Here is a 20,361-nt window from a genome sequence, read left to right as displayed (position 1 = left end):
ATAGCTTATATTCAACAGATGTGAATTGTATTCATTTCCTATTACTATCACCACAAATCTAGTGGCTTAAACCAACATAAATTTATTATCTATAGGTCAGAAGCCTAACATGGGTCTCAAATCAAAGTTTTATTCTCATTGGGCTTAAAATTAAGGAAAAAGTTTACAATAAAATGAAAAAGAATAAAATACCTAGGAATAAATGCAACTAAGGAGGAAAAAGACTTATACACTGAAAACCGCAAAACATTACCAAAAGAAATTAAAGAAATACAAATAAATGGGAAGATCGCTGATGTTTGTGGGAGATTTAGTATGTTTAAGATGGTAACATTGCCGAAAGAAATTCCTATCAAAGAGATTCAATGCGATCCCTATCAAAATTCCAGGGATGTCTTTGGCAGAAATAGAAAAGCCCGTCCTAAAATTTATATGAGATTTCAAGGCACCCCAAATAGCCAAAACAATCTTTAAAAAAGAACAAAGTTAGAAAACTCACACTTCCTGATTTCAAAACTTACTACAAAGCTGTGGTATTCAAACTGTGTGTCAGACATAGAGACCAATGGAATAGAATAGAGAGTCCAGAAATCAACCTTCACATATATGATCAAATTATTTCAAAAAGGATGCCATTCAGTGAGGGAAATGGAGTCTTTTCAATGAATTGTGCCAGGAAAACTGGATATTCACATGCAAAGAATGAACTTAGACCCTTACCTCATATACAAAACATGAACCCAAAATGGATCATAGACCTAAATGTAAGAGCTAAAACTGCAAAACTTTTAGAAGACACCATAGAGGAAAACTTCTTGACATTGGATGTGGCAATGATTTCCTAGCCACAGCACCAAATGCACAGATAACAAAAGAAAAATAGGTAAAAACAGAGGCCCAGAAAATGTAAAAAGTTTTGTGAGCCAAAGGACACTATCAAGACAGTGAAAAGGTGACCCACGGAATGGTAGAAAATACTTGCAAATTATATTTCTAATAAGGGATCAATATCCAGAATGTATAAACAACTCCTATAATTCAACAATAAAACTAAACGACCCAACTGAATACAGAGCCAAAAGACTTGAATAGACATTTCTCCAAAGAAGATATACAAATTGTCAACAGGCACATGAAAAGATGCTTCAACATCACTAATCATCAGGTAAATACACATCAGAACCATAATGAGGTACCACTTCATGCCGCCTAGGATGGCTTTTAGGAAAAACAAAAGTGAAAAACCCAAAATTTAAAAAGTGTTGGGGGGATGTGGAGAAATTGGAACCCTTGTACACGGCTGGTAGGTATGTTAAATGGCACGGCCTCAAACAATTAAACATAGATCTAGTAACCATAAGATCTAGTAACTCCACTTCTAGATACATACACAAAAGAATTGAAAGCAGGGACTTGAATAGATAGATAGATGATAGATAGATAGATAGATAGATAGATAGATAGATAGATAGATAATAGATAGATAGATAGATAATAGATAGATAGATAGATAGATAATAGATAGATAGATAGATAGATAGATAGATAGACATAGACATAGACATAGACATAGACATAGACATAGACATAGATATAGATATAGATATAGATATAGATATAGATATAGATATAGATATTGATACCGGTTCACTAGTTCCAAGAGCCAAAATACCTATCCATATGAATGGACAAACAAAATGTGATATATACAATGGAATAGTATTTGCTCTTTAAAAGGAACAAAATTCTGATACACAGATACTACAACATACATAAGGCTTGAAAACATTATACCAAGTGAAATAAGCCAGACATACACACACACACACACACACACACACACATACACACACACACAAATACTGTATGACTCCATGTATATGAGGTACCTAGGGTGGTCAAATTTATATAGACAAAGTGGAATAGAGTTACCAGGGGCTAAAGGCCGGGGAGTTAGGGGATTTAATGGAGGGTTTCAGCTCAGATGGTGAGAAAGTTCTGGAGATGGATGGTGCTGATGGATGGACAATAATGTGAATGTACTTGATGCCCCTGAATTAAACATTTAAAAAAAAGATAAAATGGTAAATTTTATGTTATATATACAGATATATTTTTCCACAATAAAAAGAATAAAATCAAGGTGTTGCCAGGGCTATGCTCCTTTCTGGAGACTCCAACAGAGAATCCATTTCCTTTTCTTCTCCAGCAGCTAGAAGCTACCTCCTTTCTTGGTTTGTGGCCCCCTTCCTCCATCTTCAGATCCTGCAATGAGGGATCCAGTCCTCACATCACATCACTCTGACCTGTGTCCCCAGTCAGATCTCCCTCTCACTGTCTTCTGCCTCCCCTTCCATTTTGAAGGACGCTGGTGATTACATTGGGGCCACTGGATAATCCAGTTTAATCTCCCCATTCTAAAGTCAACTGTTAGCAGCTTTAATTCCATCCGTGCCTCTAATTTCCCTTTGTGGGTAGCCTAACATGGGTTCCAGAAAACAATATGGGCGTCTTTGCAGAGAAGGGGAGACAGGTATTCCACTTACCACAGCAGCCACAGCATTACTTTTGCATTATTGTAATCTATGCAAGCAGGATGTGGAATAAAGGAACAAAGAAAAATTAGGGAGGGCCTCTGACCTGAGATTAACCTTGCATTTGGAGGAAATCACAGACACTGTAGTGGACCATATCAGACAAGGGATTCCAGGTCAGAGTCTGCTCACAAACCAAGCAGTAAAATGTGCAAATTTGAATCCACCCTGGAAATTGAGCTTTAAAAATAAGGGTCAGGGGGTTGATTATGGTAGAAACAATAAATAGTTGCTTTATCAGATATATATGTAATTTTAAACCATCTGGTTATTTCATTGCACAAGATTATGTTTCACCAAAGCAGGGTCTGATATCTGCCTCAGAACGCCTGGTATGATGGAGAGGTTCATGGGAAAAGGTAGAAACCTGAGTGGTATCTGATACTTTCATGTCAAAATGGTCCTCTGGGGTCAATGTTTAACATTTCCTTGGCTCTTTTCTGAAGTTAAAGATTCAAGTTCAAGCCTTTCTTGAATCCTGATGTCATTTTCAGTATTTGGTGATCTGTTTGCAGCACAAGCCTGAGTGTTCAGTGTCAGGGACATGCCTTCTAATACCACTATTTAGGGACTAGCTTTATCCCCTTAAGTAAGTTATAAATAACTTTCAGCCAAGACTATGTCTTTCTTGATGTGTCTCTCCCTTCCTCACTATCCAGGGTGTACAGAGTAGGGATTCAACAGGTACTGGTTGGAATTGACTGAGAGAGGTGGAAGTATCAGATGAAGAGTTGGGGGGTGAAAGGTGTCTTAAGCCACCAAGTTGAGAGGAGAAGGGAGCAGATGAAGCCCCAGGGTGATAACGATTCACCAACACAGGAGGAAGGAGGAAGTCCTAGGCATGGCAGGCAGGCCAGAGCATTCCTTCGCTGAGTGTTTCTGAGGCTGCCTGGAACACCCGGGCCACCAGGACCCAGATAATACAGCACTGGACCTGAAACTCCTGCTAAGAAAATATGAATTTTCCAGAGCCTCTTTCTAGCCCCTAGGTCATGCCTCCTCACTTCAGATTTAGATGCAATCAGCTCTAGATGTCCAGGTCAAAGAGGGAGAGTGGGAAATATGCAGGAATGGTCAAGGGGAGATGGAGGCTGCAGCATTGCAGCTGCCCAGCCCTCCATCCTGCCAGCCTGCCTCACCCATGCATCCAGGGCACCAGGCCAGCCATCTGCCCGCCAGGCATAGAACGGCTCTTGTACCCAAGAGTCAGGCCATTATGTAGCCTGATTTTCAAGTGGCTTTTTTATAGAGTGCTCAGGTGATGGGTGCGGCAGAATGAATGAATACCAATGAGAAAGGCATCTGCTTTGCCAGGGAAATCAAGTTTATTAGCAGGTTACAAGGGAACGCCCTGGCACTTCCGAGAGTTCTCTGGGCAAGTGAAGAAGGAATAGATCCCACTGAAGGAAAGGGTGGGCAAGGAACCATCTGTAGTACGTTGGGTGAGTTTCATGGCTGCCTTACCAGGGCAGCTTCAGCTACACAATGTGTTTTCTGCCCCTTTTTGTCGAATGAACTAGTGCCGGGTCAAAGTTCTGGAACCTTGGGCCTTGCCTCCTTGCTCCTCTGGCAGCCCGTGGGCCTTATCGGACGAAGGAGTTGCAAGGCCCACAGCGTGGGCGGGGGGCACAAGGCGTGCAGGGGGCACAGGAAGTAGAGACACAGGACCCGGAAGATCCACATGCATTCGTTGTGGCGCAAGGGTTGCAGGGCAGCCTGGAGAAAAAGAATGATGCAGAAAAGGTGAATTGAGGGAGGCTTGTAATGTATATAAGAGAGACCCCAAGAGTGGAATTCCTGTGGGATTTGACCTCACCTGTAACAAAGAAAGCCACAGGCTCACCTACTGTAAAGCTCCCTGTCAAACTGCTAATGATCTTCCTTCTACACAGCACCCTAAGTTCTAGACAGAAACTCTAGAACTCTGGTATTGACTCCTAACACTGTCCATTCCTAGCTAGTGATCTTGGGAAAGTCACTTAGCTTCTCCAAGCCCCAGTTTCTTCACCTACAGAATGGAGAGAATACTGATCCAACCTGCTTGGCAGTAACTATAAGGTCAGGTAAGGTAATGTACGGAGATGCACCCTCTACGCAATACAGTCTTATAAAATGTAAAAAATATCATTGATCTTATATCTATAGGATCGCAGTAGGATGCAAAGGACTGGTTGTACAATTTCAATTTGTGTATCAAACTGAATGTTTAATGATGCCCATATTGTGTTTTCTGAGTTCTATTTGATCATGTCTGGTGTGGAGGCATAATTTCCTTTGAAAGTATGGAGTCCAACTGAGATGCACACTTCATCAGATACCTCCCGCTGGCTACTCACTTGCAGTCCTCGCTCTCCAGCAGACCCCGGTATGTGTTGATCTCACACTCCAGCCGGGCCCGCACATCCAGCAGCACCTGGTACTCCTGGTTCTGCCGCTCCAGATCACTCCTGATCTCAGCCAGCTGGGACTCCACATTGGTGATCATGCACTGCAACTGGCCCAGCTGGGAGCTGTAGCGTGCCTCAGTCTCTGTCAGCGTGTTCTCCAGGGAGTCCCTCTGTGTGAGGAAAATAAAGAATGTCACTCCCCAGGGGGCTTCTCCATGGGCTTCACGAGGTCAGGAGAGCCTGGACAGTACCCAGAACAACACCCACCAGGTTGTGTTGGGCCTGGAGCTCGATCTCCAGGGCATTGACCGTGCGTCTCAGCTCGATGATCTCCGCCTGGCAGGACTGCAGCTGCTCCGAACTGGACACCACCTGCTTGTTTAGCTCCTCAGTCTGAAAGAGCACAGGGGAGAAGACAGGATCAGACCTTGCCTCAAGGGTCCCAAGGGGCCCAGGGTCCTGAGTGGCCACGTGCTGAGATTCCCACCTGGGTGGTGAACCATTCCTCCACGTCCCTGCGGTTGGTCTCCACCAGGGCCTCATACTGACTCCTGGTCTCGTTGAGCACACGGTTCAGGTCCACGGCGGGGGCTGCGTCCACTTCCACATTGAGGCGGTCTCCAATCTGGCAGCGCAGGGTGTTGACTTCCTGTGGATGCAGAAAAGGCAAGAGTAATTCTCCTTAATGAAGAATGGACTTTGCTTGCTGAAGCCCTGTTAGTCTATTTCCTTGAAAAAGAAACTTTGAGTGGAGCAGTCTATGACAGCTCAAAGCAAAATGCTCTGTGCTCTGTGTGGCACAGCTCCCTCCTCACACAACCATGCCATGGCACTTGGATTCAAGAAGAATTCCCAAGGGTTTGTTTGATGCCACCAAAAGATGGACCAATGCCCAACTTTCCCACTTTGCAGATTGGCTACAGAAGAGCTCATAATACAAAGAATTGACTGTGCGATTTCAGATTGTAAAGCAAACAATTTTTGCTATCAAAGAAGATCATGGCATGGCTCCTCCAGGATAGAGAAGGAGGAGCCTCAGATCATTTTTCACTAAAACTTTGAAAGAGTAGAAACTCAGATTCACCAGGCTTGATTCAGTGGCCTTTGGGGAGAGAGATGACTTTGCATAGCGTGAATACAACAATGCTGAGGCTCATTTTAGAGCTCAGTAACCAATCACAAGCTGACAGAGGGACTCTAGGAAACTCACACAATATACCAGTTTTGAGTGAAAGATAAATTTTAACTGGAAACATGGATAAGTTTCATCTCTGTTTTTTCATTCATCATGAAGTTTTGGTGTTTTTAAAGGAAGTTGTAAAGTCAACCCCAACCTCATATTCCAGTTTCTGACATCCCAAATCATTCAAGTCACCCTCTGCCTGAGGCTGAGCCAGGTTTTATCATTCATCATTTCTGGTCTCACCTCCTCATGGTTCCTCTTGAGGCAGAGAAGCTCCTCCTTCAGGGACTCCACCTGGGCTTCCAGGTCAGACTTGCACAGGGTCAGCTCATCCAGGATCCGGCGTAGACCATTGATGTCTGACTCCACAAGCTGCCGCAAGCCCAGCTCTGTCTCATACCTGCACAAGGACAAGGTCAAAGCAGTGACCAGCAGACCTTCAAGACTCACAGGATTGATCTTTGATAGCCCCATGTGCTTAGTCTTTCCACTTTCTGCAATGAGTAGACCCAGGAGACAGAGGGTTCTGGAGGCTCAATCCAGACCAAATATTGCTCCAAAAATAAACAGATTTGCGTCCTCATCTATTTTTGGGATTCCTTGTTTGGTTCCCCTCAATCTCTACAGAATGCTTCATAACCAATGGATGGAACTGTTGTTCAGTAAAGTTATGGACACCCCTTCCCTTTAACTGGAAACTAAACAAAAGGAGTGGACACCAGTGTGGATTCTGAACTACTCACTTGGTTCTGAAATCATCAGCGGCCAGCTTGGCATTGTCAACCTGAACCACCAGCTTTGCATTCTCAGACTTGGTGCACAGGATCTGGCGAATGAGAGGGTGCTTAGTGAGAACTGAAAACAAATATGAAATCACCAACTTCTTTAAAATGGCTTAAAAACCCATTTTGAAGGTCAAGGGGGAAGCAAGAATCGCGATGGCATAGAAGTAAGAAACACACTTCTCTACTACAGATTGAGAATCATAGCAAACTCCTCTTGCTCAGGGAAAACAGCACAGCCCCTTACCTTCTGCTGGAGCTCCTCAATGGTCCGGAAGTAGGACTGGTAGCTGGGGCACACGAAGGGCTCTTGCTGCTGGCACCGCTCCCGGATGCGGCTCTCCAGCTCCGCGTTCTCCCGCTCTAGCTGACGCACCTTCTCCAAGTAGCTGGCCAGGCGGTCGTTCAGGAACTGCATGGTCTCCTTCTCGCTGCCATTGAAGGAGCCCTCGCAGAACCAGCCACAGTTGCCCACATTGGCGGGGATATTGCAGGCCCCAGGCAGGGTGCAGGTATGGCAGCTGGGGGGCACGCAGGGCCGGGAGGAGCAGGTGGAGCGGCAGCTCAGGTTGGGCAGGCAGCAGTTGTAAGGCATGGTGCTGGAGGGAGCAAGGCACCTGGCTAAACACAGAGCCCAAGTTCTCCAAGGAACTTGTGGAATTCCTTTCTCTGGGGAGCATTTATATTTCCTCCACAGAGGGTGTGGACGAGGTATGTAATGTCTTTTTTCTTTCTCTGTCTTCTCTGGTTTTCAAATGCCCGTGCCTCAGTCTGTTATTTGCCTTCCTCAGAAGAGTCCCTTGTCCCATAAAATTCTTTACTTGGGCTTCTTGCTAAGTCAGGACTCCTCTTCAGGCAGTATACCCATAAAATCAGAGTTTTGTGGTAGATCTTAAAAGAGGCCACACAGTCTAGCCCAGGTATCTACCCTTGTTAATTGAGAGTTGGTCCATCCAATGACATTCTTCTGTGTTATGTGATCCTGTAAACCCATACTCAGACTCGTTTCCTGGCCCACCTGGCGTTTCTAGGGAGGGACGGGGATTGAGTCAAAGAAGAAGTTTCAGTGAACTCCCTTTCCATCTGCTTTAAGGGAAGAATCCTTCAATGGTACAGCTTCCCAAGCATTGGAAGCCTTGAGGTGAATAAGGACTGAGTCGGACCATGGCTGCGAAGGATGGGCAGCTATTTATGCCCATCTTTTCATGTGCCTGTTGACAGTTTGTATATCATGTACGGGGATTGTAGAGGAGTTTTAAAGGAAGAGGCTCTGATAATTAAAGAACAGTTAAGGCTCTGGAGAAAGAGATCATTTGGAAAGAGGGCTGAGAGATTCATATAAATGTATTTGAAATGTCCAGGAAAACTATTTGGCGCAGATGTGGAAGGGAAAAATGCTTTGCTAGTCAAACCTTACCACCAAAACATCTATAGCATTAGACCAGCATGAGCAGATAATCAGGGAAGTCTGGAGATTGCCCAAAGGAGCCTCCTCAAGGAGATCAATCTTAAAATTTCATGTGAATTGACTTTATATTCCATCATATGCCCATATTAGCTTTAATATAAAAACAAACAAACCAAGCAGGAAACCTGGGTGGCTCTTTGGCTCAGGTTGTGATCCTGGGGTCCTGAGATCAAGTCCCATTTCAGACTTGTCTCAGGAAGCCTGCTTCTCCCTCTGCCTGTGTCTCTGCCTCTCTCTGTCTCTCATGAATGAATAAATAAAATCTTTTAAAAAAAACAGTTTTATGATTTCCGATTAAACTTTCAAAGATTTTGCCCAATCCTCTCAGCAAAACCAACACACCCAGAAGATGCACCACATCCTGTCCTGGGCTCCCATCCCCAGCCTTACTGAGTTACACACAATCTGGCTTAAGAACCAAATGTTAGAAGGTACCACAGAGGGCTCTGTAGTGATATTATTTAAGTCCAAGGACTTGGGCACCAGGACAGAAAGTGCTGAGACACAGCAGAAGCATTTTGTAAAGCAAGCTTGGAGTCATTTGGGGTTGATTTGGAAGGTGAGGCAAGGCACCAGAAGGTCTGTGGAAGGGGGTGGCCAAAGCTCTGAGTATATAAATGTTGCGTAATTATAGGCACCACTGGGATACCCCCTGCATCTTGGGTAGCAACATCTCAACTTCCACTGTGGCTTTGGCTGCCAGCCAGAGTGGCAGTTTTATTGACAACTTATTGGAGTCCTTCTCCCCAGCAAGCTTTCATGATGGTATTCATGCAGCACTCCGCTTGGGTCTCAGATGAAAGGTCCTCCATCTACCCTCTCCAAGGCCATTATCTCGCTGCTTATTATGATGCCATTCAGACGGAAAGCCCCACCACACTACAAAGAAGCCTCAGACTTATAATAAAACCAAAATTTCTTTGTTTTCTTCCCAGGCAATTAAAGGGGCAGAAATAGGTGGGTCCTGAGGCATGCACCCCTGAGACTTTTCAGAGGAAGGACTCAAGGCCAGGCGTAGGGAGCTTCTCTCTCTCTTCAGCTGGGCTTGGAACAGATGGAAAACCTGTCAATCAGACTGATGAGCATTTGTCCATAGGGAACGGCACTGGCCTCCTGCTTCCTGCCTCTTGTCAGCCTGCTCCAGAGCACTGGCTTTCTAGCCTGGAGCTGCTTCTCAACCCTGCCTTCCTCCTACCCAAAGACAGTGGCTCCTGAGCACAGACCAATGGCAGCAGGTCTACAAGCTCTTTGGTTGAATCCACTATTGGCCAGCGCAGCCTCATGGGGGCTTTAGTCCAAGGAGAGTGTTCAGGCCTAAGAACAAGAAGATTCAAGAATTGGGTCAACAAAAAAGCAATACTAGAATTTGCATACTGTGCCAAGGGACCAGAGAAATGGAAATCAGGAGCCGTGTGTTGAATAAGAGATATGAACAGATGTGAAGAGGCCAGGAAGGAATTCTTAGCACCGAGAGGTGACATGCCACTCAGACAAAGCTAGCCCATCTTCGAATGAGTGAACCTGGAGAACACAAAGCCAAGGGGACCCAGATCCATGGACAAAAGACTGGCCCACGTTGCTGAGTGTCCTGCATGATGTAAATCCAGATGATTCTGGAAAGATCTACAGACATGGAACCACAACTTCTCAGGCCTCCAAAAGAAGTGGCATTCCCTGAGGTGCCCATACCAGAGCATCACCTCCACAATCCAGGCTGAAATTTGTTTGTGGCTGAGAAATACAGTGTTATCTATACCATGCAGCATAAGGTGAGAAGGGAACAATGCCACCTGTTCCTGAATGAGTAAGGTGTGGACAGGAGAAAGGAAGAAAGAAGCAGAAGCAGTCAGAGCTGCACTGGCTTCAGGTCATGCCCAGCCAGCAACCACATCAACCGGAGATTCCTTTTTCCCTGGCAATTGCCCCCAGTTGAAAAGGCACCAGAATTCAGGAGACGCACAGCAAATGGAGTGACCGGTGAGTGAACATAATGCTGCCATCTCTTGTAAATCTAGCCTCTGTCTTGTGGTGTTTTCAAAATACCAGTAGGCTTGAGTGAATTTGCTTCTTGAATTAGTGGGGAAAAGGAACTCTAGCCCTGTATGGTCCTCAAGATTTCACACAGGCTAGGAGCTATTTGTACACTCTTGATTTCCTAATTGATATTTCAATTAATTTGTAGTAACTCAAAAAGAAACTGAGGTGTCAAGGAACTATCAAGCCCACTTTATTTATTTAGATCAATTTTATTCAAAACATGTTTATTGTGCAGCTTCTCCAAGCTGGGCACAGGAAACAGAAGAATCCTAGTTCTGGTAGAGGATTATATTTTTATGAGCAATTCAGTCCCCACAAATACCTGAGAAACAACAAGAAGTTAAGGAGTTGAGATATTTAAGAGGTGTGAGATGTACATATCTGGAAATATGTTTGTATCAAATGTAATTAGGAAATGACATATACCACGTTAAAGGCAGAAGTCATTTACTGAACATCTGCCAAACACCTGGCACAGCCAGGGCTGGGGACGGAGACGCAGGGATGGTAGGGAGATGACATGCCACGGTCCTCTGTGAGCTCTTGATCCTACTGAGCAGACAGATGGATCCACAACAAACTCTAATGTAAGGTGATACAATTGGGCCCTTCCTCCAAAAAATTTCTTCCTTCCTCCTCCACTTCTTCCCACACCTATTCCTATCAGTTTAAACCGGTTTCTGACTATATCCAGAGATGGGGGGATGAGACCATTTCAGGTTATTTATCTGCATCCAGAAGGAGACTTGGTAGTGACCCCACTCTCTAGATGACTCAGGAATAGATTTCAAACATGTGGTCTCATCAGGACCCTAATCCCTTTAAGAATCCAGTCTTCCACCTGGCCTGGTAATTGGTTTTTTGATATTTGGTTCTTGTTGCTTTGGAGATCATAACTGACTGATGTGGCTGCCCCAAGGCACCCCCAGTGGCTCCATGGCATTAGGGTGAGCTTCCAAGCAAGTGCAAGAGATTTTCAGAGATGCAGTATGGGTGGGAGAAGGAGGAGAGGCAATGGTAAATCAAGCAAGTGAAAAAGGATATGCCAAAAGGCCTGAGATTCATGTAGGGAAAGGAGGATGACCTGTGATCCTGCTGGTGAGAAGACACAAGTCTGCCACCCTCCGGATGAGAGAGGTCCACTGCAGGGCAGAGGCATCTCAGTGGATGGCCTTGGGGCACATATTTAGGATGTCCGGCAACCCAGCGGGGAGAAGAGAGAGGCAAGCAAGGGAGCCTTGGGCACAAAACCCAACATAAAGGGGAAGCCTCAGCTGAAGGAGGCCAGAAGCTCAGTCTGAAATGTGATTGGGGAGGACCCCGCAGGATAGGAGTAAAGACCAAGAAGATTCTCCCTGGGGAGATTCCTAAGCCCTATAAAATCCATGTGAGCCAGCATCAGACAGTGGGTCTGAATGGACAGTTTTATGCAAATGTACCTCCAGCCTCTAGCAGTTGAGTGCATTGTCCCAGGGCAATGGACTTGAGAGACAGATCACTGGGAGAGCTTGGGGGCTCATTTTCCTCCCTAACCCTGAACTTCTCCCCTTGCAAAATGGGGGATTGTCGAGGCTGCTCTGCCTATCCCAGGAGTTTGGGGATTTCAAATTGAAGAGCCTGTGTGAAGGCACATTGTAAGTGGTGAAGGGATGGATATGCAAGCAATTCCGACTGTTTCTCTTCTCCTCTTCCTCAGTAGACAAAGTCCTTTTAACAATGTCAGGGGGTGAGTTGACCTCCTTTTGTGATTTCTAGTCATTAAAATTGCCAAGGTTCTCAGGCTATTTTGAAAAAATGAGTGGGAAATATCAGAAAGGGAGACAGAACATGAAAGACTCCTAACTCTGGGAAACGAACTAGGGGTGGTGGAAAGGGAGGTGGGCGGGGGGTGGGGGTGACTGGATGATGGGCACCGAGGTGGGCACTTGACGGGATGAGCACTGGGTGTTATTCTATATGTTGGCAAATTGAACACCAATAAAAAATAAATTTATGAATAATAAAAAAATAAATATGGTATAACCTTGATTTCTTGCACTGCCCTTTGAGGCAGAAATTCTCAGCAGTAATTCCACTAGCATAAACACTCTATAGTTTCCTTCAAGAAAAAGGAATCAAAACAATGGGGTGATTATGGTTCTGTCATCCTGCTGACACATTGGAGACCTGGCCTCTGTGAAGCAAGGTGGTTAGGAGCATAGTTGCTAGAGGTAGGCCACCTAGATCTGAATCCTGGTTTCACCACCTACTAGCTGTGCGACCTTGGGCATGTTACATAACCTCTCTGAGCCATGGTTTCTCACTCCAAAATGGGGATTATATGAGTTTATATACATTAATTTATCTATAACTTAGATGAGTGCCTGATTCATGGTAAAAGCTCGATGAATGTGAGCTTCAGTGGTGGTGATGATGATAATGATGGTGATAATGATGGTGATGACGGTGGTGATGATGGATTGTTTGGTCTCCAGGGAAGCTCTTCACACCTCCCCAAACATAGTGATCCTTCCACCCAGCATTTCCTCTCAGGAACCCAAACCACTTCATACACACCACACACACACACACACACACACACACACACACACAAACACACACACACACACACACAAACAATGTCTCATCAAAGCTCCTCTTTTAATTATAAATGACAGAGCACTGGATGTGAACTTAAGAAATACAGGTCAATTACCCTGAGGCCCCACTGACTCATTTCATGTCCCCAGAAGAATCCCTCAACCACTCAATGACTCACCTTCTCTCTTTCTCCTTAAAAGGGAAAAACAATGCTTACCTACTGCCATGGTGCAAGACTAAGTGGGTTTGTTTTATTATTAGACTGCTTTGAACTTGTTGGATGAAAGGAGCTTTTTTAAGTACAAAGGAAGAGCCAAAGGTATTTGTGCCAGGTGCTAAATTAAGACTTAACAAGATTGTTCTTTCTTATTGGGACCTACCCTCAGAGATATGTCACCTGTATGCAAACACCTGTACAACTGGGGGAAAAGAGCAGAGGAACATTCCTCCAATGATGGGGAACTCACTGCTTCTCACCTTTGGTCAGCTCTGACTCTGCTTTCTGGAGATATGCTGTTCTTGGCCATGGCTGCCTAAATATGGAGCTTCTGGTTCATGTGTCTACTGCCTATAAGTCCAAGCCAGGCAGCTGCCAGGGGGCTTGCTAGTGAGGCCCACGAGGGAGCTTGGGTGGGTCCATTTGGCCTTTTCTATACTGATAGTCTGACAGGCTCAGCAACCACCATGATTTAATGCATTCAGTACTTCACAGCATGCAGAGGATCACTTTCTTGATCGATGAGGCACTCTTCACACATGGGATCTGTAAGAGACTTCGGTCATCTCCTTCTGCAGTGTATCTCATCTATAAGAGGCTCAATCCCCAAATAAGCCCCCTAACCCAGTGACTCTCAAATTTGAGTATGAATAGAATCACCCAGAGGACTAAATAAACCAGATTGCTTACTCAGAAAGGTGAGTGATGCCCAAGACTTTGCATTTCCTAAAAGTCCCCAAGTAAACTTGGTACTGCTGGTTGGAGGACCACACTTTAAGAACCACTACCCTAACCCTTCTCATGTTTAATTTTTTTTCCCTTCAAAGCTTCCAAAGTACAGGCTTTGGACCTAATTCAAAGAGACTGGGATTCGAGTCTTGATTCAGCCATTAGCTGCTCCCTCTTTGCAGGGTTTGGTGGGACCCTGTGTCACAAGATCCATAAAGCCCCAGCACTATGCCTTGCTCACCATGCTTACTTTAAATAGAGTATTCTAGGAGGTGCCAGCAGAACTTCTGACCTGAGCTTTTCCTTTGCACAAGGACCAGAGGCTTCATCCTGATAAGGGGGATTTTATTTGGTGCCTGTATTTTAAAAGTTCTGTGAATCTGGCTCTAAATAGGCTTTAGATACCCAGTTACAGCTGGTTATCTCTGAACTGTGCTATTTTGCTGCAGGCCCATTCTTAACTGCAGTCCTCACTGGCTTTGCCATCTCCCAGAACCCCTCTAAGGTGAGAGATCCCCAACCCCTGCTTCTGTGGAGACAGCTGGCTCAAGGGGCCCTCAGCAACACTCTTGATGCGGGGTGGAGACACCGATCACAGGTCTTGGGCTCTTCATGCTGCCAAAGTGAAGTTTATTAGCAAAATAAAAACAAAGATATCTACCACAGCTCAGACTGTGAGGCAACAGAAGGAAGCAAAAGGAGCATCCAAGACACCTTAAGGAGAGGAAGCCCAAATCCAGAGGCCAGGGCTGAGCTGCCAGACTGGAAAGCCCAACAGCAGAGAAGCACTGCCTGGTGTCAGTCTCCTGTCCAGCTGGCTGGGGGAGCAAGGCCTGGGGTGGCAGGCCTGCAGAGTGGAGCCAGCCGGGCTGCAGATGGTTCCCATTTCCTGATTCCTCAGGCTGAGGAGTGTGTCAGCATCGAGATGATGAACAGGTACCACAGGAGGCCCGAGGGGGCCCAGAACGGCAGGGAGAGCAGGGGGTACAGGCTGCAGGGGCTGGACAGAGGGTGCTGGCTGCTGGGGTTGCACATGGGTTGCAAGGGAGCCTGCGGAGAGAAAAAGGTGTTTGGAACACTGCATCAAAAGTGCATGAAAGACTAAAGTACACAGACACTTTCCAATTGGGAAAGCAAAGGAGAATGTAAACCTTGGAGGTCCTGCTAGGCCTAGAAAGGGGTAGCGACATGGCCAGAATTACAGCAGAGGTAAGATCAGAGCTCGGGGGACCTCTATGCAAAAAACAGCCCTTCCTGCCGCGGGCAAAGGAACAAGGGCAAGAAATGCAGAAAGGCTGGCTGGGCAACAGCAAGTCAGATGTCCACTGCCCTCCCGATTGACGCACAGGCCCCAGTCTTGTTCCTTATTGCTTCATGAGGTGTTCTATCCACCTTACCTGTTACACAGGACAAAATGAAAGAATGGCTGCAAATGCCCTTAGCAATTTTTTTTAACACTGAGTATGAAGAATCCCTATTATGAGAATACTTCTTCCAAAGAGAATTTAGCGAAACCTAAATGCACTGAGCTCTCAGTATTTCAGCTCCCCGTAGCAGTGATTGGCATCTGGGAATGTGACGTAGTCAGCAGAATGGATGGCATGAGCTAAAAAGCTCCCACATGCCTTCCTCTACATCCAGGCAGCTCATCAAGCTTACCGGATAGCAAATTTGTCCCCTTGACATCCCTCCTTTCAAGTCCTCCCCACAAAAGGTCTCTGCTTTTACACATGACATTGGCACAAACATCAGGGTACACACTTGCAGTCCTCGCTCTCCAGAAGTTTCCGGTATGTGTTGATCTCACACTCCAACCGAGCCTTAACGTCCAGCAGCACCTGGTACTCCTGGTTCTGCCGCTCCAGGTCACCCCGGATCTCAGACAGCTGCTCCTCCACGTTGCTGATCAGGATCTGCATCTGGGCCAGCTCCGTGCCAAAACGGGCATCGGCTTCACACAGAGAGTTCTGCAGACAGTCTTTCTGTAATACCAAAGACAGAAGCAGATGGAGAATCGTGGACTGCAGCCCCAGTCTCTCCAGTAAGACTGTGACACCCCAAGGTGTTGCCAGGCCTGGAGAACAACCTAGTTCCTGTTAGCACTCCTCAGCTGGAAGAACTAATGACGTGCCATTGCTCATCATTGTAGACCTCAGGATAAATTTGCAGGACCTCGCTCATCTGAAGGAATGTTCATTCCCTCAACAGCCACATCTATGAGAAAGTTCTTGCAAAGGCAAAGAAGTCAGGGTTTGAACTGTGTCCTGGTCTGTACTTAAAGGAGGCAGGGACTGAACCAGGAACTGCTCTTGGGAATGGGAACCAGGCTGAGTCTTCCAGGTGTGCAAAGGAGCTCACCAGTGTGTGCTGGGCCTGAAGCTCCACCTCCAGGGCGTTCACCGTGCGTCTCAGCTCCAGGATCTCTGACTGGCAGCACCGCAGCTCCTCGGAGCAGGACATGTCCTGCTGGCTGATGCTCTCAGACTGAAGCACAAGTGCACAGAGACATGATCAGCAGCCTGCCCGTGTGGAAGCCCGGGTCCCTCCCTGCTCCGAGGCAGCACCCTCACCTGATCTTGGAACCACTCCTCCACATCATTGCGGCTGGTCTGCACCATGGCCTCATAGTGGCACCTCATGTCCTCCAGCACCCTGCCCAGGTCCACGGTGGGCTCGACATCCATCTTAATCTGGAGCTTGTCCCCCAGCTGGCACTTTAGGGTGTGGACTTCCTTTGGGGACAGGAGAAAGACATCCCATTCATGAAACCCCCACTGCCCTCTACCCAAAGCCTCATGTCCCACTTCCCATTCTCCCCAGTGATTTCTCTGTGCGCCTCTGAGGATGGGGCACCACCTGCATTAGCCTAGCAACTTCCAGAGGCTGCAATGAAGAGCAAGTTCCCACTGAAAGCTGGAGCTTACCTCCATAGCTTGTGAGCCTTAACCATGAGGCAGGGCCTACAGAGCTTCCACCCTGAGCAGGAGGAAGAGCTTCATTTCTTCCCCCAAATGAGCCTGAACTTACCCCCAAGAAAATCTTACACAAAGGCCACACACCTGCTCATGGTTCTTCTTAAGGCAGAGCAGCTCCTCCTTGAGGGACTCCAGCTGGGCCTCCAGGTCACACTTGGCAAGTGTGAGGTCATCCAACATCCTGCGCAGGCCGCAAATGTCAGCTTCCCCCAGCTGGCAGAGCGAGTGCTCTGTCTGGTACCTTTAGCAGGAAAGATACAGGACTCAGGGTTAGAGGGCAGAGGGGCCCCAGGATATTGGTAGCCACTCCACTGGCCATCTTTCTTTGGTCTAATTGTGAGTTGGCATTTTCTATGTGGCACACTCCCAGCCCAGAAAGCAATGGGGTGTTCCCCCCACTCATTTGACATTAAGCACCAATGACAAGCCGGACAAAGAAGCCAGTACTGAGGGTGCTGGGTAGATACATGTCCAGCACCTGCCCTCATGGGCTCATGGCCAAAGGGAAGGTGGCAGCAGAGTAACCTGGCAATTGCCACACCAGGTTGTCCCTGCAGACCCTCATCTTCCCCCACCCCTACTGAGGCAGACTCTGGGTTCTCTCTCAGATTAGAAGCCAAAGGCCAGAATGGGAGGATGGAAATGGCTTTCTTTAGCTCCAGAGGAGTGAGGCTTCCACCGAATTTTGAAGAAAGACTATAAAACACATTGCCTCTTCCTGCTCCCAGGTTTGACCTTCTCAGGTGGCATAAACTTTTCACACATGGGTGCCTCCATCATAGACCATGAAGCATGACTTTTGTTGTGAGTTACTGGTGCTCACAAATTGGGTGGGCTTCAGTGTGGAAATATCCTCACAGAGGCAGCTGAATTTGGTAGGAAATGACCTCAGGGTAGGAAATATGAGGTCGGGTCCCAGTTCTTCCACTCAGTAGCCACATGACTTCAGGTAGGTTGCTTCAGGGCCTGGAGCTTTGTATCCTCACAAAGACAAAGACATCACTGCCCTGCCTACCTCCCCAGTCCTTGGAACAATAGCAGCAAGTGTATGATACATTCTCAATCACGTTGTGAAGCATAAAAGCTACACAACTGAGGGGCAAAGGAATGTTCTTTCAAGATCTTGGGCATAATGCCCTCTGCTTTATCCTGCTATAACTGTCAGTTTGGGAGCTTAGTCAATTATATCTCTGATGCCAACTGTAACACAAGAGAGAAGAAATCAGAGTAGGTACCTGGCTCCTCCCTCTGCCTGTTGTACCCCAACTCACTTGGTCCTGAAGTCATCTGCAGCCAGCTTGGCATTGTCTATTTGCACAACCAGCCTGTTGTTCTCAGATTTGATGCACAGAATCTGGGGGAAAGAAAATAGGCCTGGTAATTCACTATCTCCAGAGCCATCAATGGCCTCGAGTCAAAAGAAGTTCCATTGGCTGAGATTCAAATGACAACATCCCCTTGGACAACACAAACTCCCAAACACATAAGAGATGCTAGTGTGGTATAGGAGAGGGGGTGTGTATGAGGATGCTTGGCAAAGGCAAAAGGCATAGAGCCAAAAGAACTGGGAAATGGAAAGGAATAGTGAACTGAACATATAACAGAGACTTAATTTTATTTTGCCAGCCATAATATTTAGCCTGATATGAACAAGATCTGAAATCTAGGCCACAGGACAATGGGCTGATTATAAAAGGTTTAAATAAAGGCAGATGCATTCTTAATAAGAAGTCCCTTATGCTGGTTGGTCAACTTCCCCAAAGGTCTTCTGTGAATCTAGCCAGGTTTCTGTGGCCCCTACTTGACATTTTTTGTCTTCCTACCTCCAAAACTAAAATATAGGTCCTTAGGAAGCATTGCATTGATTATTAAAGGGGCCAGAAGATATGCAGAAGAGACCAATGCTACTGAATAGCCATATACTGGTTCATGAAGGGCAATAGAACATGCTGCCTTGTACTGCGCCAGAAATTAGGTTGCGCTGATTTTGCAACTACAATGTTAAAATTCTAAGTACTGAGACTAAGTAAACATAAATTCAGAATCCTGAATTCTACATCTCATCTTTTACATGGTCCCATTCACCTCCACTCAAGAAATTCTCTTCCCACAATAAAAAAAAATTTTTCAACTGAGGCTGTTTTCACTCCCAATCCAGGCCCTTAAAATTTTGTGCAAATGTCAGTAATCTTTTTCTGTAAAGAGCAAGACAGTAAATATTTAAGGCTTTGAAGGCCATGAATCTGTTACAACTACTCAACTCTGCCATTAGAGCACGAAAGCAGTCATATGCAATACACTAAGAAATGAGCATGGCCATGTACCAATAAAACTTTATTTATAAAATCAATCAGTAGGCCAAATGAGCCATAGTTTGCCAACCCCTCATCTGGAGCACTACAAACCTCACCTTCTGCTGGAGCTCCTCAATGGTCTGAAAGTAGGACTGGTAGTCTGGACACATGCTAGACTCGTGGCATTTGCTTGCCTCTCGGATAGTGGTCTCTAGCTCTTCATTGTCCCTCTCCAGCTGGCGCACCTTCTCCAGGTAGTTGGCCAGGCGATCATTCAGGAACTGCATGGTCACCTTCTCATGGCCATTGGGAGCGCCTTCCCCATAGTTCTCACAGACTCCAATGTTGCCGGGAATGTTGCGGGTCCCTGGCAAGGGGCAAGCAGTGTGGCAGCTGTGGGGCATACAGAGGCTGGGTTGGCCCAGAGGGGTTGCCCCCACACGCAGTTGGTTGGCATGTGCCATGGTGGCTGACAAGTGCAGAGATGCAGCCTTGGCCTCTGAAACCTGTTTACTGCGGAAAGAACTGCAATGATGAGAAGTCATGGTGCTGAAAGCCAGATGTGTGCTTTGCCCACAGTTGGATTTGCTTGAAGTCAAAGCCTTCCTTCTCTTCCAGACCTTATATATGCCTGTAGTGGGTGTTGGTGCAAGAAAACAGGCATTTTCCTCATTAATATTTATGTTGATTCTTATACAATCACTCTATTAGTCAGTGATTTTTGTCTCATATAAAGAGTTAATGAGCTCATGAAAGAGGCCTTCACCCACACAGGATACTTCCCCTCATTCTAGGGTCCTAGGACACAGAGAAAATGTGGCCCACATTCTGTGGTTTAAGTCTCTTTACCCTCTGCCAGCTTATATCTGTGAGATAATTGAGAACCAGAGACATGTAAAATTCCTTCAAGATCTTTCCAACTCTAGTATTCTTTTCCTGCCTCCAAATGTTCCCATCATGGCAAAGTCTAAAATAGTGATCAGTCAGGCACGGCACATTGAGAAAAGCAAAACAAATTAAAATTAGTTTGTTTCAGCAGATGTGTATGGAGTCTCTACTGTGAGATATAGCTTAGCCTGCCTGGAGGGAGGGGGTTAGATTTCAATAAGAAGAAT

At 46.1% G+C, this 20,361-nt stretch overlaps 2 protein-coding genes across 2 annotated transcripts; both read right to left on the bottom strand.

Moving 5' to 3' along the window:
• Positions 1-3,897: 3,897 nt before the first annotated feature.
• LOC112910782 (keratin, type I cuticular Ha3-I) lies at positions 3,898-7,741 on the bottom strand. Its single transcript, XM_025987076.2, has 7 exons — positions 7,194-7,741; positions 6,908-6,990; positions 6,408-6,564; positions 5,469-5,630; positions 5,249-5,374; positions 4,931-5,151; positions 3,898-4,310 (listed from the first exon to the last, which is right to left on the bottom strand). The coding sequence occupies exons 1-7, from the start codon at positions 7,539-7,541 to the stop codon at positions 4,178-4,180; spliced, it is 1,230 nt and encodes a 409-aa protein (XP_025842861.1). The 5' UTR covers positions 7,542-7,741; the 3' UTR covers positions 3,898-4,177.
• A 6,845-nt stretch (positions 7,742-14,586) lies between these two features.
• LOC112910805 (keratin, type I cuticular Ha7-like) lies at positions 14,587-19,837 on the bottom strand. Its single transcript, XM_072747265.1, has 7 exons — positions 19,363-19,837; positions 18,224-18,306; positions 17,037-17,193; positions 16,548-16,709; positions 16,336-16,461; positions 15,739-15,959; positions 14,587-15,027 (listed from the first exon to the last, which is right to left on the bottom strand). Exons 1-7 carry the CDS (start codon positions 19,789-19,791, stop codon positions 14,892-14,894), a joined length of 1,314 nt encoding a protein of 437 aa, XP_072603366.1. The 5' UTR covers positions 19,792-19,837; the 3' UTR covers positions 14,587-14,891.
• Between the last annotated feature and the right edge of the window lie 524 nt (positions 19,838-20,361).

Source organism: Vulpes vulpes, chromosome 2 (assembly GCF_048418805.1).
Source record: "Vulpes vulpes isolate BD-2025 chromosome 2, VulVul3, whole genome shotgun sequence".
In the NCBI taxonomy this organism is placed as follows: Eukaryota; Metazoa; Chordata; class Mammalia; order Carnivora; family Canidae; genus Vulpes; species Vulpes vulpes.
Note: the sequence above shows the minus strand (reverse complement) of the source record. Positions and strands in the feature narration are given on the sequence as shown.

Bases quoted from the DNA above. Each gene is read 5' to 3' on its own strand.
- LOC112910805 (XM_072747265.1), bottom strand. From the start codon at position 19,791: ATGACTTCTCATCATTGCAGTTCTTTCCGCAGTAAACAGGTTTCAGAG. The intron at 18,307-19,362 runs GTGAGGTTTGTA...TCTTTCCCCCAG, and splicing joins TTGAGGAGCTCCAGCAGAAG to ATTCTGTGCATCAAATCTGA. The intron at 17,194-18,223 runs GTGAGTTGGGGT...TTCCTGCTAAAG, and splicing joins GCAGATGACTTCAGGACCAA to GTACCAGACAGAGCACTCGC.
- LOC112910782 (XM_025987076.2), bottom strand. From the start codon at position 7,541: ATGCCTTACAACTGCTGCCTGCCCAACCTGAGCTGCCGCTCCACCTGC. The intron at 6,991-7,193 runs GTAAGGGGCTGT...CTCATTCGCCAG, and splicing joins TTGAGGAGCTCCAGCAGAAG to ATCCTGTGCACCAAGTCTGA. The intron at 5,375-5,468 runs GTGGGAATCTCA...GTGCTCTTTCAG, and splicing joins AGGAATGGTTCACCACCCAG to ACTGAGGAGCTAAACAAGCA.